A 25,099-nucleotide genomic window follows, 5' to 3' on the forward strand; every position below is an offset into this window, starting at 1 on the left:
AGGTCAGGCTGCAGCATCCTGCGCAGCCAACAAAAAAATACAGATACCTCATATATATATATATATACACACATACTGTTAATTCTTTTTTTTTTATTTTTTTTTTTATTTATTTATTATTCTAAAACACAGCCTCTTTGAGGCAGGAAGGGGCCACCATATAAGGGCACAGCCTCTTTGAGAGGCTAGCCATCCTAGGGTCTCCTCCAGATGGGAGCCGTCGGCATCCAAGAGGTTAACAGGGATCCGACCTGAGAGCGGTGCAGCGATGCCCTGGGGGCGGGGGGACCTCCGGCGGGAAGAATTCGCGCCTGGAGAGTGCCCGCCCCCTCCAATCGAGGCCGGAAATTTGCGGCCTACTAGGCCGCGAAGCCGGGGCCTAAATTTTCGCGGCCGCGAAGCCGGGGCCTAAATTTTCGCGGTGCCCGGAGGTACCGGCAAGGACCTGGAGGGAGCGGAGCGGCGCGTGCATAATACCGGCCGCGGGAGCCCACCCCGCGGGCCGGAACAGTCAGGGGGCCCGAATCTTTCTGCGGCGCCCGGCCGACCGGAAAGACAGCCTCTGAGAGCAGCAGTGGTCGCCAGGGTCTGCTGGGACACCGCACCAGTCATGCCGGCCGCGGGTGCCCACCCCGCGGACCGGAAACAAGGGCCCTACGCTGCAGCCGTCAGGAGAGGGCCTCTGGCCCTGAGCAGCGCACCGGTAAGGCGATAGGGGGGGGGGGGGGGGGGAACCCTGTGACCGGGTGCCCGTATAGAGGCAGCTCCCTGGGCGGCATGATAGGGACGCCAGCATAACCCCTCAGTGGGCACCTATTGTGGAGGGGAGGAGAGGGAGCTAATAAAACAAGCTAGGATGGGGCCAGCCTAGGACCAGCAGGGACCAATATGGGGGTCAGTCACGCAGGAGACCTGGGTGGGGGGAGGGGGTCGTAGGGCTGGAGAAGCCACTCTCTCACCACAGCCGTCTTCACCCTCGGTCCGTTCCAGCAGGGTCGCCCCTTCAGCTACTGGCACCGTAGTGGCAGGACGCTGGAAGAGGGGCTTGGCGTGCGGGCGACCCTTGCGCTGGCGGGATGCAGGGGAGCTGGGCTGCCCTGGTCCACCTTGCCTTCTGTGGGGGAGGCAGCAGTGCGGATGACCGGCACTGGCGCAGCTCAACCCCGGGAGAAACAGAGAGGTCTAGTGCGACTCTGTTGTCCCGTAATGTCTGGAACAAAAAGAAAAGAAAAAGTAAAAATCAAAATTAAAAACAAGGAGAAAACAGCCCTGCAGTAGCAGGGAGTGTCTTGCCTCCTTGGACACTAAGCAAAAACTGGCAGCCTCTCTCTCCAGGCTGAGGGTATAGCTGTGGAGGAGGGGCTTAACAGTTTTCACTTAGTGTCACGCCTCCTATGGAGATGAGCTATACCCAAGGTCTTCTGTGTCCCCCAAGGAAACTGGGCGAGAAATAAAATTGATGACACATTCCCTATAAACCTCTTAGCAGTCTATTACATACCAGTTATAAATACTTGACTTTCATTGGTGGTTGTAAGATAAGCATTGTAGGTGGTATCATCCGGATATTCTTGGATCACGCGCATCTGAGTGCACACCAGATAAGACACTAGCATAAGAAGATAAAAAATAATAAAAGTTAGGCCAAGTTCACGCTATATTTGGTCAGTTATTTCCACCAGTTATTGTGAGCCAAAACTAGGTGGGTGTCGAAAACAGAACAGGAGAAAATCTTTCTAGGATATCAGTTTAAAAACTATCGGAAAACCTCTTTAAATGGCAGCCATTCAGATAAAACAGACTTTCATGTAGAAGTACACCCAGAAAAGGAGACTACGTCCATACGGCATAATAGGAAAGGGTGCGCCTTAGGAGTGCCTTTCATTTGTGAAAGGAGCCGCCTCTGCCCGATCAGAGTCAGTGGCCTTGCAGTCGCTGACGGCTGAGCCCCTGCTGTTCACACAGACAAGAGTGAAAAACACCAGGGTTAGAAAAGGATTCTAGCTCATTCTGCCAGAGTCATGGTATTCGTGAAGTGGTTAGTGTGGTCATAGCACCATCTAGCGATGTTAAGTTGTATTACACTATGTTTTTCTGTTACAAAGACTACTGCATTGTGGTGGTGAAAAGCATCCTGGTAAAGAGAAGTCTCCAGCCTCCAGGACATATTAGCAGAGCTGTCCTTTTGCATATCTCCTTCTTAAACTTCACCATCCTTGGAAAAGCATATCTGGTGAGAGATCTACTTTTGTTTCAGGTATTGTGTTATGCAAAGCTGTTCAGCTAGTTGTAATTGTTACTCAGGGAGTTGTTACTACTGTTAGCTAGACATGTAATCTTATGTACAGGCAGCTATTTTACCACGTGCTTCAGTGTTGATGCAAATGTTCTAGTACATGCTATCTATACTTTATACTTGCCATTTGCATTCTTGTAGTTTTACCACACTTGTACAATCTCTCACTTAGGGTCCATGCTCACGTCCCTATGTGTTTTGCGTTCCGCATTTTGCAGACAGCACATTGCCGGCACTCTTATAGAAAATGCTCAAATGTTCTATTTTTTTTTACGAACGGAAGTGCGGATGCGGACAGCACATTTCGGCCCCATTGAAAATAAATGAGTCTGCACCTGTTCCGCAAATTGTGAGTTACATATGCCAAAAGCCTGGAGGCGTTCAGGTACAGAACAACATTTAATTTGTTGGCGACAAAATGCAAATGAACATATTGCTGAATGCTGAGACTATAACAAAAGGGGTGTAAAAATAATATAGAATTAAAAGACATTCAGGTAAAATAAGAAAAATTGGTCTTTTCTTTTGTGGTGGCTTCCTATTTTAAAGTTTAGTCCCTGTACACAAACTGGGTTCCGTTCCATCCTCATATGTGCAGTTAGGCTTCATACACATGCCCGTTTCAATATCGATAAAATTATGTCCCCCACCCCCTGCGGACGCCCATGCCTACACGTATAACATGCTGCTGAGTATCCCAGCAGGCAGACATGTCACTCAGGGCAGATTTATTCACTCCCTTTGCAGAGCAAGAAAGGGCCAGAAGAAAAACCAGGGAAATTAGGAAATATTTATATTGACTAAAACTTGCTTAGCTTCGTTATACATTACTGACCATCAGATTTACAGTGCTATATATTTTTTCATAACTCGGACAACCCCTTTAAGGACCAGCCAGCAATATTGTAGTCCTGGAAAGCCCCTTTATAAAAATAAATAAAAAAACATACCAGACATAAGTAAAATAGAGAATCTACATGTGCATTACCAACGCAAGCCACCAATTGCCAGTTTTTAGTGGGGGGCACAATCGACTTTGTAGCAGTGCATCCTATCAACTAGACCACCACATTTAAAGGCTATGTGGCAAAACTAATCATTCATTTACATACTTGGACATATATTTTCAAAAATATCCGGCTGTGAGGTTGCAAAAATTTCAAGTAGAAATGGCTGGTTTGAAGTCCCATCAATCATTTGAACCCATCGATACACCCAGAAATCTTCCCAGTCATCTGAAGAAATGACAGAAAACAATAAAACCATGTTTAGCACTGATGGCAAAAAACGACCTCGGGACTCAAATTTCTAGGGCGTAATACAGACTTGCGTCACACAATACCAGTTTCATATGAACATGTTAAGGGATCCTGTCATCTAGCTTTAGCTTATAGAGCTCTTTACATGTGCTACTAGATCTCCACTAGCATGTCCGTAATATACATGTGCCATAGCTAGGGTGCTTTAGTTTAGTTAGAAAAAAAAAAAGCAAAGAGCCCAGCAGCGCCCATTGTGAAAGAGCCCAGCAGCGCCCATTGTGAAAGAGCCCAGCAGCGCCCATTGTGAAAGAGCCCAGCAGCGCCCATTGTGAAAGAGCCCAGCAGCGCCCATTGTGAAAGAGCCCAGCAGCGCCCATTGTGAAAGAGCCCAGCAGCGCCCATTGTGAAAGAGCCCAGCAGCGCCCATTGTGAAAGAGCCCAGCAGCGCCCATTGTGAAAGAGCCCAGCAGCGCCCATTGTGAAAGAGCCCAGCAGCGCCCATTGTGAAAGAGCCCAGCAGCGCCCATTGTGAAAGAGCCCAGCAGCGCCCATTGTGAAAGAGCCCAGCAGCGCCCATTGTGAAAGAGCCCAGCAGCGCCCATTGTGAAAGAGCCCAGCAGCGCCCATTGTGAAAGAGCCCAGCAGCGCCCATTGTGAAAGAGCCCAGCAGCGCCCATTGTGAAAGAGCCCAGCAGCGCCCATTGTGAAAGAGCCCAGCAGCGCCCATTGTGAAAGAGCCCAGCAGCGCCCATTGTGAAAGAGCCCAGCAGCGCCCATTGTGAAAGAGCCCAGCAGCGCCCATTGTGAAAGAGCCCAGCAGCGCCCATTGTGAAAGAGCCCAGCAGCGCCCATTGTGAAAGAGCCCAGCAGCGCCCATTGTGAAAGAGCCCAGCAGCGCCCATTGTGAAAGAGCCCAGCAGCGCCCATTGTGAAAGAGCCCAGCAGCGCCCATTGTGAAAGAGCCCAGCAGCGCCCATTGTGAAAGAGCCCAGCAGCGCCCATTGTGAAAGAGCCCAGCAGCGCCCATTGTGAAAGAGCCCAGCAGCGCCCATTGTGAAAGAGCCCAGCAGCGCCCATTGTGAAAGAGCCCAGCAGCGCCCATTGTGAAAGAGCCCAGCAGCGCCCATTGTGAAAGAGCCCAGCAGCGCCCATTGTGAAAGAGCCCAGCAGCGCCCATTGTGAAAGAGCCCAGCAGCGCCCATTGTGAAAGAGCCCAGCAGCGCCCATTGTGAAAGAGCCCAGCAGCGCCCATTGTGAAAGAGCCCAGCAGCGCCCATTGTGAAAGAGCCCAGCAGCGCCCATTGTGAAAGAGCCCAGCAGCGCCCATTGTGAAAGAGCCCAGCAGCGCCCATTGTGAAAGAGCCCAGCAGCGCCCATTGTGAAAGAGCCCAGCAGCGCCCATTGTGAAAGAGCCCAGCAGCGCCCATTGTGAAAGAGCCCAGCAGCGCCCATTGTGAAAGAGCCCAGCAGCGCCCATTGTGAAAGAGCCCAGCAGCGCCCATTGTGAAAGAGCCCAGCAGCGCCCATTGTGAAAGAGCCCAGCAGCGCCCATTGTGAAAGAGCCCAGCAGCGCCCATTGTGAAAGAGCCCAGCAGCGCCCATTGTGAAAGAGCCCAGCAGCGCCCATTGTGAAAGAGCCCAGCAGCGCCCATTGTGAAAGAGCCCAGCACCACCCAGCATCTGCCAGCTCCCCTCCGTGCTCCCCCGATGTCACATAGTTAAAGCGCCGTAATCTCGCACAGTTCGTAACCTGAGGCCGATGCCAGCAGATTTGTCCCTAGGAAACTGGCTGACCTGTTGCATGTGCGCTTGGAAGCTGAAGTCATCTGTGTTGGTCCCATAGCTGAGAAAAATTAGGTTTTATTATATGCAAGTGAGCCTATAGGAGCAACAGGGGCGTTGCCATTAAAGAGGGCCTTAGATCCCTGCTTTGTGCCCTACATATCCTGATACTTATTTCATAATGTCTTGACCCATGAGAGGTCCTCTTTAAAATCTGGAGGTACTGCTGTCTCTGCAACTGCCACAGACTCTCCACTCTGACAGGGCTGTGCAGTGAAAACATCATCATGCCTAAACCTGTCAGTGGAGAGCACGGTTGCATCGAGGACAGAGCCTCTAGGTGTAATGGCAACACCCCCGTCGCTCTTAGAGGCTCATCTGCATATATTGAAACTATTTCTCAGTAATGAGGGCACATATGAACATGGGACCAACACAGATGCCTTCAGCTGCCAAGCGCACATGTAACAGGTCAGCTGGTTTGGGCACAAATCTGCTGACAGATGCCGTTTAACACTTTCAGTCATATACAGATACAACCAGACCACTTGTGCAGAGTGGATGCTCATAACCGGTTACCCACACTACCAATGTAGCCCTTAGATAGGTTCTCCAAGACATTATAAAAATAGTCTATGTACACATACCTTGACTTAGATAAGTGCTGTATGTAAGAAACAGTGCCGTCTCTGTAGATGAGGCCCCTACAATCTGCACACAGGGTCCAAATTGCTGCAGAAGACATTACAAAGTGTGAGTACAGAGTTCTTTCTTCAATCAACTTTATTTACAATGTCCTGGAGAACCCCTTTTAAATAAAAAATGAGCCATAGTTCAGTTTTGAAAATCTGTGACTTACCCCTTTTTCGTAATCGTTCAGATCTTCCAACATAAGTTACAAGTCCTATGACGTCACAGACTCTGTTGTGAGGTAGGTCATTAAATTCTAGTCTAAAATGCATAAAATGGCAATAGACTTAAAAAAAAAAAAAAAAAAATACCAAGAAACGAAAATACAATTTTTTATCATGTTTTCTATGGAGCCTTGATTAAACGGGAAATCCCAACTGAGATATTTAAAGGGGTTGTCACTTCAGCAAATTTAAAAAAGGGGTTGTCCGGGTTTACTGCTGAACCTGGACAAACCCCCATTACTACCCAGGCAGCCCCGGTTCTCATTTGACTTGGCCTAAATCGTGTAGGGCAAAGGCTCTTGTTTACAATAACACACTGACGAGCGTAGGCTTCCGCCCGGCAGTTTGTATTTGGTGAAGTCACCAGCTCTGATGGGCGGGCTTTAGCACTGCCATAGCAGTTTTACTGGCTAGAGCAGCGCTAAAGCCCACCAATCAGTGCCGGAGATATCACCGGGCTCCCTGAGCAGCTGGAAGAAGAGGCTTCAGCTCGCCTGCAAGAGACCCAGTACATCAGAGTATAAGAAAACAGTCACTTCCGGCTAAGAATTTCCTATATGAAAACGGTGCTTCAGAAACATGTGGAAAAGGTAGGACATGTATATATGTAATGTAACTAGTACTATTACACCAATTTTCCTAATCCCAGACAACCCCTTTAATAAAAAGGCACTTACTAATGTATTGTGATTGTCTATAATTTTGTTCCTTTGCTGGCTTGATTCATGTTTCCATCTCTTCATACACTGCTCGATTCCATGGTTACGACCACCCTGTAATCCAGAAGCGCACACTAGAAAAAAAAAAAAAAAAAAAGCCCTAGCCCGTGAGCTCCCACGGTCCTGACCACCAGAGAGGCCAGTACTTTTTCCTATAGTGCGCAAGCACGGCCACCACTGATGGATTGCAGGGTGGTCGTAACCATGGAAATGAGCAGTGTATAATGTGATGGAAAAAAAGAATCAAGCAATATGGAAATACAATAGTGCAGAGGAGATAAGGGGCTCATCTCTCACATGAGAGCTGGGATACTGCTCCAACATTCTGGATCAGCAGAAGTGCCTATCTGGACCATTGAACTCCTAGGGCGGGGGGGGGGGGGGGAACGACGACTTCTACACTAGCGTTTTTCTTTTCCGGTATTGAGTTCCATCACAGAGGCTAAATACCGGGAAATGCATTCTGAACATTCCATTCAGGATGCATCTGTTCAGTCCCTCATGTTTTTTGGCCAGAGAAAATACTGCAGCATGCTGCATTTTTCTCTCTGGCCAAAAATCCGGAACACTTGCCGGATCCAGCATTAATTTCCATTGAAATGGCATTAAAATTGCCTCATTGCCGGACCCGTTCTTCCGGTCTGCGCATGCGCAGACCTTTAAATCTGTGAAAAAAAATAAAATAAATACTGGATCCATTTTTCCAGATAACACCGGAAAAACGGATCTGGTATTTCAATGCATTTGTCAGACGGATCCGCATCCAGATCCATCTGACAAAGGCCATCCGTTTGCGTATGAATTTCCGGATCCGGCAGGCAGTTCCAGCGACGGAACTGCCTACTGGAGTCCTCTGCCGCAAGTGTGAAAACACCCTTAGATGGTGAATAACCACTGCAGCATCTTAGTGGTTTAGATGCAGGGTGCTCCCTCTGCCTCCCATCGCCACCTGTCCAATGAGAACTCGCCGATGTAGTCGTATGGGAGCCTAGGGCCTCATTAAGACTCCAGGCCTGCTTGCAGTGTATCCCTATCAGACTGCGCCTCTCTGGCACAGCCTGTTGGTGACCGTATAAAACACTCTACTGCATAAGCAGTACAGTGTGTTATAAAAGTGATCAAAAGATCACCTGTTAAAGTTCCTTTGTGGGACATAAAGAAACAAAAAAAAATTGTTAAATACAAAAAACTCCAAGTAAAAAAAAGTCTCCTAAATGAATGGAGTGATTGTCACACAGGCACGTTGCCACAATATGGGACTGCCGAGATAGCCAAGCTCTTTTTTTTAAATCACGTTTTTGCATTTTCTATTAACCTAATACTAGGTCGCTGAGCACGTATTCACATGTTACATTCGTATCTCAGTCTATCACTAAGGAGAAGTCCGCACAAGGTGACATTCTCAGACCCGCAGTGATTAAACTGCAGAATCCATATGTGTCACATGAGGCCTTTGTTGCAGATGCACTGCAGGATTTCAACCTTATATACATAAGGGGTGAAATTTGCAGTGGAAATTTCTGCAAAATAAATGGGCAAAATTTGAAAATATTCTTGTTTTTATGCGCAAAACATTTCCACTAGGCGTTTCTGCCATGCTCGGGCACACTGCCAGGAGATGGCCATCGGTAGATTGCTTTTTGGCTGTTTTACGAATATGCAAGTCACAGGATGTCACTAGCTTTGCATTCCTAGAAGCAAAGTTTTGAGGTTTTTCTTTTTAAGTTTACATTTCACAAGCTCAATATTTCTTAGAACCTCTGAGCAAAATGCAAGTTTTAACTGTTATTTTTACCACTATGCACCAATTGGCTATTCTAAAAACAGCAGAGACTACCCAGGATGCCCTAGGGTTGAGCGACATACCGGTATCAACGATATAAAAAACGGTGATATGGCGATATCAGTTTCCTAATAACCACAGTTTTTAATGACGTCAAAGGAGCAGTCGCATGTGTGCTAACCGCTTCTAAAATGTCCACTTCCTGCCACCTGCTTACGTTCCCCGGTCACTGGCCTCTGCCTCCTGCATTATTACTAGGGGGCGGAGAGCTGGACATGGCTGCAAGTGCACTGGAGGGAGGGGATGAGCAGGTCCCCCCCCCCCAATTTATTTAAACCTGTCAAACTGCTCCTCCACCGCTTGAGTCTTGCTCTGCTCCTCTGCCTCTGGTCAGTGCAGTAGTTTGAGTGACATAACTAGAGCTTTTTTCTTTTTCTTCTAAATGGGTATTTATTGTGATATACATAGTTATCGCAATAAATTTCTTAATATAATTATCGTGGGAATATTTTTGATATCGCCCAACCCTAGGATCTGTCATACTTTGCATTGGTGATAAAGGGGTAATCCAGGATTACTCAGGATAGGCCATCAATATTTGATTGGCAGGGCCATCATTTTTTGGTGGGGCACTTGTGTGATTTTTGTAGGGCTCCATGTGTGGTATGATTATTTTTCTCTGGTGCGTTGTATGTGGCACTATTATTTTTGTGGGGTGCTATGTATGGCACTTATTTTTAATAGGGCACCTTGAGGAATTAATTTGGTGGGACTGTGTAGCACTATCATTTTGTATGGGGCACTAAATGTGGCATTTATTTATGGGGTGCGACAATTGTTTGGTGTGGTTGTATTAAAGGGGGTTATCCAGGAATTACTATTAATGACCTACCATCTGGATAGGTCATCAATATCAGATCAGTGGGTGTCTGACACCCGGGATCCCCGCTGATCAGCTGATAGAAGAGACCAGAACTCTGAGCACTGCGGTCTCTTCCTAGGGCATAGGCTGCATTGATGTGAATAGAGCGGAGCTGCATAACCAAGCACATGCACTATACGGTACTATGTATGGTACGGTGCGTGGATAGATGCTGACTGCGCACCGGTGAATGCGGCAGCTCCCTGTAACAGCTGATCGGCGACCGGTACTCAGACCCCCACTCATTTGATAAGGATGACTTATCCTGAGGATAGATCATCATTATATTTTCCAGGATAACCCCCTTTAAGAGGCACAGTGTGCGGCACTGAAGATTTTGTAGTAGCAGTGATGAACCAAAAGATATCCGCAAACTCTAGACTAGTCATAGTGGTCTGGGCCAGATGGAGCAGAAAAGGAGAACGTCTCCAATTAGAGAAGACTTCACTGAATGTCATGGTTTGCTCTCCCTCTGACTGCAGTATATCAGCAGTGGATTCAATTATGGTTTTTAGTGATAATCTAGTTTGTGAAGGAGCAACTTCCATTATACCATTATTGGTCAAATCATACTGGAAGCATTACTTTTTGATGGTAGATACTTGCATACCAAGGGTTATCCCGACTTGAACTTTGCGCTGAGCTTGGCTCTAGCACTGTATTTAGGTTATGACCCTAGTTCTGGTTATGACAGATTATCATATATGTAATGACTTTGGCTCTTTTACTGCATTTATACAGTAGTCTAAGCTCTGGTACGATACTGTGTACGTAAAAGACACTTTTCATAACCATCTTTTTGCAGGGATTATAAAAAGCACGGCCCAGCAAAAATATTGAAGAAAAAAAGAAAAACAACCCCCCCCCCCCCAACTGATCGATAACTTACAACTGTTGCCAAAAGTAAAAAATACAACATATTACACATTAAAAGGGGATTCACAAACAATCATGTAACTCACTACCTTGTGACAAACTGATATTTCACAGCTGGCAAATTCCACTCAGATTTCACATTACTTTCAGAGAGAACAGTAATTTTGGGTGCAGGATCTCTGGCATTCAAGCTTATTTCTGAAAAAAAAAAAAAGAAGTCAATTTGAATCCATGTCTGGACCTCGACACAGAGTAAGGCCTCATGCACACCGCTGTTTGGTTCCGCAGCCAAGCCGCATTTTTTTGCAGCTCGGAAGCGGACCCATTCACTTCAATTGGACTGCAAAAGATGCCGATAACACTCCATTGCTCTGTTCCGTGCCCCCACAAAAAAAAAATAAAAAAAAAATGTAACACTTTTTTTGCGGTAAAGAATGGGCATCTCTATTATGGGCTGCCCGTTCCATTCTACAAATTGCGGAACACACACTGGCGGCATCTTTGTTTTGTGGATCCGCAATTTGCGCAACGCAAAACATGGTGCGGTTGTGTGCACGAGGCCCAAGTGACATTAGTCTTTACTAGATTATTTTTTGATAGGCTTTCCATTTAGAATATTTTCAGACATCTTAGATTTATCAGACATCCACACCATAGACCAGTGACAATTTACAATAATTGTGAATGAGTTTTTCAAAACTCCATCCACACGTCGAGGAATAAATCCATGCAGATTTCAAATCTACAATATGCCCATTATGCTGCTGAACTGTTGTGGATTTATGGTAGATGTTGCACTTTGCCGTACAAAAGGTGAAATCTGCAGCAAAGCGAATTATCCTTAAAAAAAAAAAAAAAAGTTGTCCAAATGTGCCCAAAAAATAAGTAGGACATTTTTTGGATCCATTTGAGCCCATACACAGAGTGAAAGGGGGTTGAGCATTTTCTTGCTACTGGATACCAATATGTGTTAAATCAACGATGGATCCACCAATTCCAGGGCTCCTCCTCTGTTGCACACTGTGCATATAGTCGCCCAAGACACTTCCTGCTCACATGAACAATGCTGGCCAACTCAGCAGGAAAGGTCTTGGACTACTGATATAGGCAGTATGAGAAATGGTGTGGCCATCTTAGAGGACAAAAGAAGATCGCGAGAATCAGCAGTTGAAAAGATGAGAAGGAGGTCACCAAGTGTTTGGTTTGTTCTCCAGTTAGCAAGATTTTTTTTCTGTAATGTCGGCCATATGACATTTCCCAACATACCCTTTTTTTATTAGGCCTTCTCCAAGAGCCACCAATGCCATCTGAATAATGCTCCCTTTCCCATGGCTGCATATGGAGGAATACGGGACCAAAACAAGTCATGTATTCTCCACTGCAACACAGAGCTATTGCCATCTGCCCAGGTACTGGACATTGGGAAACAAACGCACTGCCTCTCAATGGAGGAGACATAATGGCATGCTTTGTCACAATTGCCCCATTTTATGGAAGAGAGCACCAAATGGATGGACAGGAGGCCTACTAAGCTGGGGAGATGGCTTCAGTAATAAGGAAACAAATGTATAGGTAAAAAAAAAAAAAAAAAAAACAACCACACATTAGTAATATTGGCATATGGCATATACGCATAAGGGTACTTTCACACTAGCGTTTTTCTTTTCCGGCGCTGAGTTCCGTCCTAGGGGCTCAAATCCGGAAAAGAACTGATCAGTTTTATCCTAATGCATTCTGAATGGAGAGTCAGTCCTTCAGGATGCATCAGGATGTCTTCAGTTCAGTCTTTTTGACTGATCAGGCTTTTCAGAAAAACGTAGCATGCAGTATTTTTACCTCCGGCCAAAAAGCCTGAACACTTTGACTGAACGCCTGATCAGGCTTTTTTCCCATTGACTTGCATTAACGCCGGATCCGGCCCCGTGTGTTCAGTCAAAACGGATCCGGCTTTTGCATGTTAAACCCGAAAAATGTGAAAAAAAAGTTAAAGTCCATAAATGGCGGATCCGTTTTTTCCAATGCATTTTTCCATTGTGATCGAAAGCCTGATCAGGATTCAAATGTAATCCGTTTTCACACGTTTTTCCGGATCCGGCGGGCAGTTCCGGTGTCGGAATTGAACGCCGGATTAAAACAACGCTAGTGTGAAAGTAGCCTAACAGGAGCAATAAACTGCCCAACCCTATGTACCTGGCTGACCTGTTACACGTGCGCTTGGCAGCTGAAGTCATCTGTGTTGGTCCCATGTTCATATGTACTCGCAATGCTGAGAAAACTGATGTTTTATCGTATGCAAATGAGTGTCTAGGAGCAACAGGGGCGTGGCCATTACACCTAGAGGCTCTGCTCTCTCTGCAACTGCCGCACCCCCTCTACTTTGACATGACCGTGTAAATGTCATCACACTTGGCCCTATCAAAGTGGAGAGGGTGTGGCAGATGGAGAGTTGAGCCTCCCGGAGTAACAGTAACACCCCCGTTGCTCTTTTGCATATTACAAAACATAATTTTTCTCAGTAATGTGGGCACATATGAACATGGGACCAACACAGATTCCTTCAGCTGCCAAGCACACATGTAACAGATCAGCCAGATATATAGGTAAAAATCTGCTGATGGATGCCCTTTAACACTGTACCAGTAGTGCTAAATAGACCCACCTTTCCATACACCCCATTAAAGAATATGGAGGCAATGAGTGAACGCACACTCATTAGCCATATGCTAATTGCAAATCATTTACCACCAGACTATAGTCATGCAAGTTACCACCTACTTCTCCGCTTCATACTAAGTTAAAAAAAATATTCCTGCCGTCCACTAGGAAACTAATTGACAACCAGCAAAGATGAATGAATATTTACACCAAGTTATTCTCTGCATCATAAATCACAATTGTGCCCCGATATAAACCCTAGAAACAAGCTGAATGAGCTGGGATGCTGTCACTATAGAGCGTTAAAAGGTTTAATGGGTCGGGTTTATTGGATTAGTGATGGTCACATGCGCAGGTAACGGCGGAAAAGTATCGCAGGTGGATTAGAGAATATTTAATAAGGAAGTCTATTATAGGCGGATTAGAACGAGCTATATTATCTGAAAAGATGAAATATGGCGGAAATGAGGAAAAGGAACAGACACGTTCCGTTTTCATCCATAAATAATCCAATGATAGAAGACGAGACTGCTTACAAATGTGGTTTAAATAGCAGAAAACAGGATTTAAGCCAGTTTTAGTCGATAGATCATATTAGCCGCATTGCGAGGCGTCTCACCCTGGCTGTCTGAAGCCAGCCCCTTCCTTGTAATGAGGCCCTTGACTCATCCATCAGTCTCTGACAAGTAATTTGCTTAGTTCATGCAGGGAAACAGAAACAAATCCCATCTACTTGTCAACAGGCGAGATAGTTCACGAGCAGGAGGATGGGAAGACCTCAGAATTAGCAGAAGACGGCGTATCTGACAGTGAGCAACTGCCATAGGATATGAACCAAAGACGAGACGTGCTGCTCGTGGATTTATGCAAAGCACCAGGCATGGCGCTCCTGGAATATGGAAAGAGCTCCTCAATACTGAAAAGGAAGAGGCACACATACCTTTTGGGCTTTGGGAAAGGATACTATACATAAGTCTACTGTGAACCATAGAGATAATCATCTAGTGGGGGCAGTTTTAGTTCCAAGAAATATATAAAAACTTTGAGTAAAGTCTTAAAGGAGTATTCTAATTGAAATAAGTCATCACCTATCCAGTAGGGGAAAACTGCTAGTCTGGTGGGTGTCTAACCCCTGGTGCCTACACAGATTATGAGAATGGGGGTCAAGTATACTTACTTTGAATGAAGTGACGCCTGTGCAAGAACACTGCCACTCCCTGCACTCCCATAGAGGGAAACGGCCTATTAGGGAGCATGCATCGCTCCATTCATACTGTGGACAGTTATCGCCCTCATTCTCATAATCAGCACAGGTCCCACTGGCCAGACCCTCATCAATCTAAGGCTGGGTTCAGACGGGCGTTGCAGGAAAAGATGCAGGATTTTCCCCCGCGAGTGCAAAGCGTTGGTACCCAGAAGTTTGGGTTAGGTGGAGTGTAGATTTTATTATTTTCCCTTATAACATGGTTATAAGGGAAAATAGCATTCTTAATACAGAATGACTGCTAATAAGAATACTGTCTTGAGTGTTAGTGCTCTCAAGGAGATCTCTGAGGGGTTTAAAGGGCGGATGCATTAGCCTGGATTGGACCAGATTTAAGTCCTAAGGAGGGACAGAAGATCTAAGCCTAGGGCGAATTCTACTTGCCCCTTTAAGGAATCTTTTGACTACATTCAAATCTGAAAGTTTGATATTTAGAAAAGCATTTAAAGCTGCTACTTGGACTCGAATGGTACTTACGGATAGACCTTTATCAAGTCCTGTTTGAAGAAAGTCTAAGATTAGGGTCACCTCTGGCTCCTTTGAGGGATCCCACCTGTCATTCCCAAAACGTAAAAAAAGGATTCCCAGGCTCTCAAATAGATTTTAGACGTTACTGGTTTCCTACTCTGCAACAGAGTGGAGATTACCGACTCTGAAACCTTTTTCTCTTAAGATACGCCTCTCAGTTTCCAAACTGTCAAGCGAAGCTGGCTGACTCTGGGATGCATTACTGGTCCCTGGAGAAGTAGATCTGGTCGGAGTGGCAGCATCCAGTATTCTTCTCCTGCTAGGTTTTTCAGTGTAGGAAACCATGTTCTCCTGGGCCAGAAGGGTGTGATTAGGAGAATTTGAGCTTTCTCTTGCAGGATCTTGGAAATGACCTTTGGTATTAGAAGAAAAACGTAGGAACGCATAAAGAAACATAGAAACAGAATGTGTCGGCAGATAAGAACCATTTGGCCCATCTAGTCTGCCCAATATACTAAGTACTATGGATAGCCCCTGGCCCTATCTTATTTGAAGGATGGCCTTATGCCTATCCCATGCATGCTTAAACTCCTTTACTGTATTTGCAGCTACCACTTCTGCAGGAAGGCTATTCCATGCATCCACTACTCTCTCAGTAAAGTAATACTTCCTTATATTAGTTTTAAATTAGCGGGGCAAAGGTTTAAAAGTATGTCCTCTTGTAGCAGTTTTTCTTCTTTTAAATATTCTCTCCTCTTTTACCTTGTTGATTCCCTTTATGTAATTAAAAGTTTCTATCATATCCCCTCTATCTCGTCTTTCTTCCAAGCTATACATGTTAAGGTCCTTTAATCTTTCCTGGTAAGTTTTATCCTGCAATCCATGTACCAGTTTAGTAGTTCTTCTCTGAACTCTCTCCAAAGTATCAATATCCTTCTGGAGATATGGTCTCCAGTACTGAGCACAATACTCCAAATGAGGTCTCACTAGTGCTCTGTAGAGCGGCATGAGCATCTCCCTCTTTCTACTGGTAATTCCTCTTGCTATACACCCAAGCATTCTGCTAGCATTTCCTGCTGCTCTATGACATTGTCTGCCTACCTTTAAGTCTTCTGAAATAATGACCCCTAAATCCCTTTCCTCAGATACTGAGGTTAGGACTGTATCACTGATTTTATATTCTGCTCTTGGGTTTTTACGCCCCAGGTGCATTATTTTGCACTTATCCACATTAAATTTTAGTCCATTCCTCTAGTTTTCCTAACCCCTCCAGGAACATCAATCCTGTTACAAATCTTTGTGTCATCAGCAAAAAGACACCTTACCATCGAGGCCTTCTGCAATTTTGCTGATAAAGATATTAAATAATATGGGTCCCAGAACAGATCCCTGAGGTACCCACTGGTAACAAGACCTTGGTCTGAATATACTCCATTGACTACAACACTCTGTTGCCTGTCCCTCAGCCACTGCCTAATCCATTCAACAACATGGGAGTCCAAGCCCAAAGACTGAAATTTATTGATAAGCCTTCTGTGTGGGACAGTATCGAAAGCCTTACTGAAGTCTAGATAAGCGATGTCTACTGCACCTCCGCCATCTATTGTTTTAGTCACCCAATCAAAAAAAAATCAATAAGATTAGTTTGACGTGATCTCCCTGAAGTAAACCCATGCTGTTTTTCATCTTTCAATCCATGGGATTTTAGATGTTCCACAATCCTCTCCTTAAGTATGGTTTCCATTAATTTCCCCACTATTGATGTCAGGCTTACTGGCCTATAGTTGCCCGATTCCTCCCTACTACCTTTCTTGTGAATCGGCACATTTGCTAATTTCCAATCTTCTGGGACGACTCCTGTTGCCAGTGATTGGTTAAATAAATAAGATCCTGAGGCCAGGGCGTCCACTGCAAAGGGTCGGTCTAGAGAGGATAGGGAAAAGAAGCCCGCAATTTGTCTGTTTTTCCTTGTCGCAAATAGGTCGATTTTTGGAGTGCCCCATCTGGCACAAATTTGAGCAAAGATCTGATGGTTCAGGCTCCATTCCCCTGGCTGCAGTCGATCCCTACTCAGGAAGTCCGCCAATTGATTTTCTCTCCCTCTTACGTGGGCTGCTGATCTAGAGTATAGGTTTTCCTCGGCCCAATCTAGAATTTTCCTTGCGACTAGGGACAGGGAGCGGCTTCTTGTTCCCACCTGCTTGTTTAGGTAGGCTACCGTAGTAGAGTTGTCCGAAAGGATTTTTACGTTTTTCAGATGGATACAAGGAGAAAACTTTATGGCTTCCCAGACTGCACTTAGCTCCCTCATATTAAATGAAGCCTGTTTTAGCTGTGTCTTCCAGGACCCCTGTGTCATCTTCCCATTCAAGTGGGCCCCCCAGCCCTGTTGACTGGCATCGGTGGTGATGACTAACAAGTCAGTCTGTCTCCACTCCACCCCCTGGGATAAGTTTGACTGGTTCGTCCACCAGGCTAGATTCATCTTCAGATACAATGGAATTTTTATCTTCTTGTTCAGACTTTTGTAAACAATCTCGGGGCAGAACTGAGGCCGAATGGGAGAACTTGAAATTTATAATTATGGAGAGATCCCTGGAACCAAACCGCTATTCTCAGAAACTTCTGGTCTCTCTTCTGGATTGGGATGTGATAGTAGGCATCCGCCAGGTCTACTGTTACCATATAGCAATTTTTTTGGTAGAAGATTGACCACAGATCTCACAGTCTCCAGTTTGAATTTTTTGTAAACCACGTATCAGTTTTTTAGATTTATTATCGCCCTGAAGGTACAGTTTGGTTTTTTCACCAGAAATATGTTACTAATATGGGAGAATAGAAACCTTTCTTCTGTTCCCCGACCGGTACCGGAATGATGGCTCTTTTCTCCAACAGGAGCGATATTTGCTGGTCCATTGCTTTAGGGTGACATAGTAGGTACTTGAGTGAAACTTTTGAACCGCCACCAAAGAGAAGTGTGAGGGAGTCAAGAAAATACACACCGAGTGTCCCCTAAAGCGATTCCAATAACAATAGGGAGGAGGCTTACCAGGCTTGAGGGCCTGGGAGCATCTGTGGACTTGTCAGGGACCTCGGATCCAGTTTGCAGGGACATTCTGTTGGAGGACCGGGCTCGATGGCTGCTAGGAACGCCGGCAGCCGGCTCTATTTTTACTTCCTGGTTCCGGGTGCATCATAGCCCAGCCCCGTGCGTGCCGCCGTGCCTCAATCAGCACGGCGCAGTCACATGGGGGAGCGTTCTCAGGTCCCAGGAACACCCTCTGCTGCCCAGAGATCTGCCGGTACAGTACCCGGGAAGTAGAAGCCAGGGGTCACCGGCGTCCGCCGGATTTACACCATGAGGAGGGAGGGATGGAAAAAAAAGGCAGCATCCCGCGAACCCTCCTCCTGCAACGGCCCTCCGGCAGAGCCAGGAATACTCACAAAGGCCGCGCGAGCTGCTGATCCGCGATCTCGACCTTCTGAGGGACAGGAAACAACTGGAGAGGTAAGAGGCCCTTTATTGGCTGATCTCGCTATTGTTTCCTGTCCCTGAGAAGGCGGGCCAACCTCCAGGTAGTGCCATTGGAGGCGTGGGAAAAAATGCCTTTGCCCTGCGCAATTTAGAGCAGGGCAAAGGAGAGCATCGGAGCATGAACTGCTCCGATGCCCAAGTCAGAGGGGCTGCCTGGGTGAAAATGGAGTATGTCCGGGTTCAGCTCTAAACCTGGACAACCCCTTTAATCCACTCAATTTCTAACATGTCTATTGTTAGGCATCTTCAGGCCTAAAAGGTGGTCATACACATTAGCGAAGACAATCATCTAATGTATATGGCTCCTCCAACAGCAGGTGCCAGGGTGAAGAAGAGTCAGACATGGGGTGAGATTAGGAAGTGTCTGGCCAGTCTAACTTAATCACGAGCCTGCTAAATCAAGGAGGCAGACCGTAAATCAACAGTGGATGCTGGGATAAGGGGTTGTTGGACAAATCTGGTGCCACTTTTTCTTAGTGAAATAATAGGACTGGACAAGTTGTAATATTCATGCACCTATACATATAGTCATAGAGAATCTCAATATGTGCTGGATAACTATCTTGATGTTTCTTATTTTCAAGCATTACATTAATATTCAATTGAGGCATACAACAACATGGCGGAAATACTTTACCAAGGGAAGGCAGTCTCTTCACCTGCGAATTCCCTGGAGTCGGGAGGGTCCTGCAGACATAACCCTTCTTCACGGAATATTGGTGCAGTAAGACTACATTGCCAACCTGGAGTGTATTGTACCATTCTGGACAGAGGGAATTCCAGAGCACAAGAGACATCATACCAGAGTGATCAGCAACCTCAAAATAAGCCTAGAAAGAAAAAAAAAAAAAAAAAAAAAAAATGATATTTAAACAAAAATATATACAGTAAAGGCGGCCATTCACCTTAAATAGCCATCGGCCAAATGCTTCTTCTGTGGACAGTTGATCCTTTGGAACCACACAGGCACGCTCAGCTCAAGAAATACAGAACTACAAATATCTCAGCCGATCACACTTTAGAACAAAAAGGATCAAGAGTATCGAAATCCAACACCGCAACCTTCTCCCCATCCCTTCCTGGAAGGACTGAACGGACAGTACTGCAAAGTAGAGTAGAGCCTTTGTGCTTGAGCCGCTGTTTGGAGCAATGGTGCAGGCGCAAGATTGACAGGGCCACACAAGATGTCTGGCTGTGTTAATTATAATGTCTTGAGCAGTGGGACCATCAAAATAAATGCAATTTGCTGAAGTGAGAGGACCCCCTTTAAATTCGAGCTCATTCAGGACTTTGAAGTCAAGAAAGCAGTCCTATCAGTGACCAACAGCCTGCCCTCTATGACTGTGTATAGAGACAGCTGTCAATCACCGATAGGACCGCCTCTGATGTCAAAGCCAAGATTGAGCAGGAATTAAAATGGATAAATTATGTTATAGTGAATCTTTTCCTATAAAACTTTATAATCAATCTGCTCAGCTCCTCCTGCTCTATAACCTGCTGCCTGCAAATCAAACACCATGTTCAACGTGACAAATTCCCTTTAAGATACTAAGCAAATTAGCTGGATGTGTATGAGATAATGGGCACAAGTCCCTTATTCAAGGTATAATAAACAAATTATTTTCTGTTGCACGCTTACTTCCCTATATTGGGATCTGTTCCTTTTTTATAATAAAGTTTCCAGAAGAAAAACACAAACCACAAAATATGCAAACTGCCTTTAAAAAAGACAATGCACACCTACAAATCACATTTTAATTGCATCAATTACGTAATAAAGTATATTTTGCCATTTAGGTTTTATTAAAAATGTTGCTCGGTTTGGCTTCTAACACACCAATTATGGGTAATAAAATATCTAGTTTATTAATATCTTTTTAAAATCAACATTATTACACAGTACATGTGTGAACAAGCAGGGACTAACCACAGTTGCACACCACCCTGCTGACAACCCTTTCGCAATAATAATCAACAGTTATATCAACCAATGACCAATTAGATGTTAGAACAACGTCCCACTGGATATGATAGGTCATGAATTTGGAATATAAATACAGAAATGTATGTGCCCCAGAAAAGATCACGGCAACACTAACACGGCAGGAACCAATCAAGTCTGCTAACCATGGAGTGCGACTAAAATATAGGGCAACATACCAAAAATGCAGGGGCTGACAGCTGGGTGATGGCGCTCCTCGCCGCGCGTTTCCTGTGTGTTCACTTTCTCAGGAGGAGTGAAGGGTCAGGGGAAAAAAGACGGGTTTAAAAAGCGCTGCCCGCCAATGAAGTTACAGGATTCAGATCATGTGATATTACACATGATTTCTCGTCACATTAGACGGCGCATGACTAATCAGCGCCCGCCACGTCAAACTACTTCCGCCCTTCCCCTGAGGCCGGCGGAGAAGAGGGCGGTCACGCACCTATGATGCAGATCGCCATCGCCACAGTCATACCTGGACTAGAGCGAGGGTGGAAGCGGACGCACGGGCCGGACGGTCATGCGCACCATAGACACTGATGTAAGTAGCGGTTACTGCGATCATATCGAAAACAGCCATGGTCGACATTTTGTATTGACAATCGCAATCTATTCTCAATGCAACATATCCATCTATACCCCATTTGGACAGTCTATTTATCCAATACTATGGCCACTTACATACTTAGTTTTTTTCACCAATTACGTATCACGAAGGTGATTCACAGAATTTTATTATTAGGAATGATTTAAATTATCCTTGATCTTAATATTTCATATTTATTAATCACAATATGTACAAACCGGATTCCAAAAAAGTTGGGACACTAAACAAATTGTGAATAAAAACGGAATGCAATGATGTGGAGATGGCAAATGTCAATATTTTATTTGTAATAGAACGTAGATGACAGATCAAACGTTTAATCCGAGTAAATGTATCATTTTAAAGGAAAAATACGTTGATTCAAATTTTCACGGTGTCAACAAATCCCAAAAAAGTTGGGACAAGTAGCAATAAGAGGCTGGAAAAAGTAAATTTGAGCATAATGAAGAGCTGGAAGACCAATTAACACTAATTAGGTCAATTGGCAACATGATTGGGTATAAAAAGAGCTTCTCAGAGTGGCAGTGTCTCTCAGAAGCCAAGATGGGTAGAGGATCACCAATTCCCGCAATGTTGCGCAGAAAGATAGTGGAGCAATATCAGAAAGGTGTTACCTAGCGAAAAATTGCAAAGACTTTGCATCTATCATCATCAACTGTGCATAACATCATCCGAAGATTCAGAGAATCTGGAACAATCTCTGTGCATAAGGGTCAAGGCCATAAAACCATACTGGATGCCGTGATCTCCGGGCCCTTAAACGACACTGCACCACAAACAGGAATGCTACTGTAAAGGAAATCACAGAATGGGCTCAGGAATACTTCCAGAAACCATTGTCAGTGAACACAATCCACCGTGCCATCCGCCGTTGCCAGCTGAAACTCTACAGTGCAAAGAAGAAGCCATTTATAAGCAAGATCCACAAGCTCAGGCGTTTTCACTGGGCCAGGGATCATTTAAAATGGAGTGTGGGAAAATGGAAGACTGTTCTGTGGTCAGACGAGTCACGATTCGAAGTTCTTTTTGGAAATCTGGGACGCCATGTCATCCGGACCAAAGAGGACAAGGACAACCCAAGTTGTTATCAACGCTCAATTCAGAAGCCTGCATCTCTGATGGTATGGGGTTGCATGAGTGCATGTGGCATGGGCAGCTTGCATGTCTGGAAAGGCACCATCAATGCATAAAAATATATTCAGGTTCTAGAACAACATATGCTCCCATCCAGACGTCATCTCTTTCAGGGAAGACCCTGCATTTTTCAACAAGATAATGCCAGACCACATTCTGCATCAATCACAACATCATGGCTGCGTAGGAGAAGGATCCGGGTACTGAAATGGCCAGTCTGCAGTCCAGCGCTTTCACCTATAGAGAACATTTGGCGCATCATAAAGAGGAAGGTGCAACAAAGAAGGCCCAAGACGATTGAACAGTTAGAGGCCTGTATTAGACAAGAATGGGAGAGCATTCCTATTTCTAAACTTGAGAAACTGGTCTTCTCGGTCCCCAGACGTCTGTTGAGTGTTGTAAGAAGGGGAGATGCCACACAGTGGTGAAAATGGCCTTGTCCCAACTTTTTGGGGATTTGTTGACACAATGAAATTCTGATTCAACATATTTTTCCCTTAAAATGGTACATTTTCTCAGTTTAAACTTTTGTTCCGTGATTTATGTTCTATTCTGAATAAAATATTAGAAGTTGGCACCTCCACATCATTGCATTCAGTATTTATACACTATTTGTAGTGTCCCAACTTTTTGGGAATCCGGTTTGTATTGTCTATTATTTATGAGCATATTTATATTATATTAACTATATAATTACAGACTAAAAGGTCTGATTATATTTTTCACCTTTTCATTATCGGGATGCACTATGTACACTTTTTTCTACTATGTTATGGTTATAATGTGTATGCCATTTTAAAATTGTTTTTACTTATGTAAGTGGCCATAGTATTGGATAAGTAGACTGTCCAAATGGGGTATAGATGGATATGTTGCATTGAGAATAGATTGCGATTGTCAATACAAAACGTGGCCCATGGCTGTTTGATATGATCGCAATAACCACGTTATAAGGGAAAATAATACAATCTACAGAACACTGATCCCAAACCCGAACTTCTGTGAAGAATTTCCGGTTTGGGTACCAAACATACACGATTTTTTTCACGTGTTCGTGTTCCCGTGATCTTTTCTGGGGCACATACATTTCTGTATTTATATTCCAAATTCATGACCTATCATATCCAGTGGGACGTTGTTCTAACATCTAATTGGTCATTGGTTGATATAACTGTTTATTATTGCGACAGGGTTGTCAGCAGGGTGGTGTGCAACTGTGGTTAGTCCCTGCTTGTTCACACATGTACTGTGTAATAATGTTTATTTTAAAAAGATATTCATAAACTAGATATTTTATTACCCATAATTGGTGTGTTAGTACTCCTTTCCTGTTGTGTTACATTGTATGCCTTCGGAGTGTACCATTTAATTGAGACCGTTGGTTATTCGGTTTGGCTTCTGTAACCTGTATGATTCCAATGCATAGCAAGCTCTAGAATATACTTCACCTTCTTTCTTCAGTGGTTTTCTCTCCTCTCCTGCGCGACGATTCGAAGAATACTGTTCAAATCTGTTTGATCTTATCAATTATTTGCAGATTTCTGCTCAGGAGAGGAGTGGGGCTGAACAATCAGTAAGCGAGTGTGACGAATTAAGCACACAACAGTATTCAGGAGATGCACTGGAATAAATTAAAGTTGCAAAAGCCAAATGGAGATTTAAAAAATAAATAGAAAAACACTTACATAAAAGGTGGCCATCGCCTTTAAAGGGACACTGACAGGGCCAATAAGCATATTGAGGTCTATATATGTGACTACAGGTCTTATACAGGGTATTACAATCATATAAGTATCCCCCCTGTCCACATTATACAAACAGTAAACTTTAAGTTTTATAACCTGCTCCAAGGTCTGCAATCTGCCCAAGGGGCGGTGTTTCACTTCTCTTGCGCCCAGCCAGCCTCCCCAACTGGCGATTTGAAGCGCCGCCCAGCTCATGAATATTCAGTTTGCTGGGCGGCTTCTGCGGTCCCCGCTCTGAAGCTCTTCGCTTAACAGTGCCCGGCGCATGCGCCGGATCTTGTGAAGTCCGGTACAGTAAGCGCTGCCCAGCTCATCAATATTCACTTCGCTGGGCGGCGCTTACTGTCCCCGACTTCACAAGATCCGGCGCATGCGCCGGGCACTGTTAAGCGAAGCGCTTCAGAGCGGGGACCGCAGAAGCCGCCCAGCAAACTGAATATTCATGAGCTGGGCGGCGCTTCAAATCGCCAGTTGGGGAGGCTGGCTGGGCGCAAGAGAAGTGAAACACCGCCCCTTGGGCAGATTGCAGACCGTTGGAGCAGGTTAATAAAACTTAAAGTTTACTGTTTGTATAATGTGGACAGGGGGGATATTTATATGATTGGAATACCCTGTATAAGACCTGTAGTCACATATATAGACCTCAATATGCTTATTGGCCGTCAGTGTCCCTTTAAGTCTGCAAATACTGCCATTTCACAGACCATGCATAAGTGGAATATTTTACAACCCCAATGATATACTGATGTCTTTATAATTATATTTTGAGCCTCTGACCAAACCAGCAATATTTATTAGCTTTCTAAGCATAGAAAACCTTTACTCAATATAGTAAAGAAATAGCCTTTTAATATGGGTTAAATGAGGTAGAAAAAAAGAAAATAAAAAAGTATGTTAAAAAAAAACTAATCTACAAGTCCTGGGATATCTACATGCAATGCTGTCCACTTACCTCCAGGCTAAAGCCTTATTATATTAAGAATGGTTTTCTATACCTGGAATGCTGATACATATTACTGGTGTCTTTATAATCATTGTTCCTGTAAATAAACCAGTAATATGCATTAGCTTTCTAAGCATAGAAAACCTATCCTCAAAATGGTAAGGCTATAGTAAATATGATATGTACATGCCAGGAAACAGCTCTGCCCTCAGC

At 44.7% G+C, this 25,099-nt stretch overlaps 1 protein-coding gene across 3 annotated transcripts in view; it reads right to left on the minus strand.

Annotated features, from left to right (window-relative positions):
• RADX (RPA1 related single stranded DNA binding protein, X-linked) overlaps nt 1-25,099 on the minus strand; it is a 97,247-nt gene that overhangs the window by 44,284 nt on the left and 27,864 nt on the right. For all 3 annotated transcript variants that reach the window (XM_044305334.1, XM_044305335.1, XM_044305333.1), the window contains exons 3-7: nt 19,111-19,303; nt 10,641-10,749; nt 6,197-6,288; nt 3,409-3,531; nt 1,502-1,609 (exon numbers count right to left, since the gene is read on the minus strand). In XM_044305334.1, the coding sequence (XP_044161269.1) occupies nt 1,502-1,609; nt 3,409-3,531; nt 6,197-6,288; nt 10,641-10,749; nt 19,111-19,303 (625 nt within the window). The remainder of the gene's footprint in view (nt 1-1,501; nt 1,610-3,408; nt 3,532-6,196; nt 6,289-10,640; nt 10,750-19,110; nt 19,304-25,099) is intronic.

Source organism: Bufo gargarizans, chromosome 9, assembly GCF_014858855.1.
Source record: "Bufo gargarizans isolate SCDJY-AF-19 chromosome 9, ASM1485885v1, whole genome shotgun sequence".
Lineage (NCBI taxonomy): Eukaryota > Metazoa > Chordata > Amphibia > Anura > Bufonidae > Bufo > Bufo gargarizans.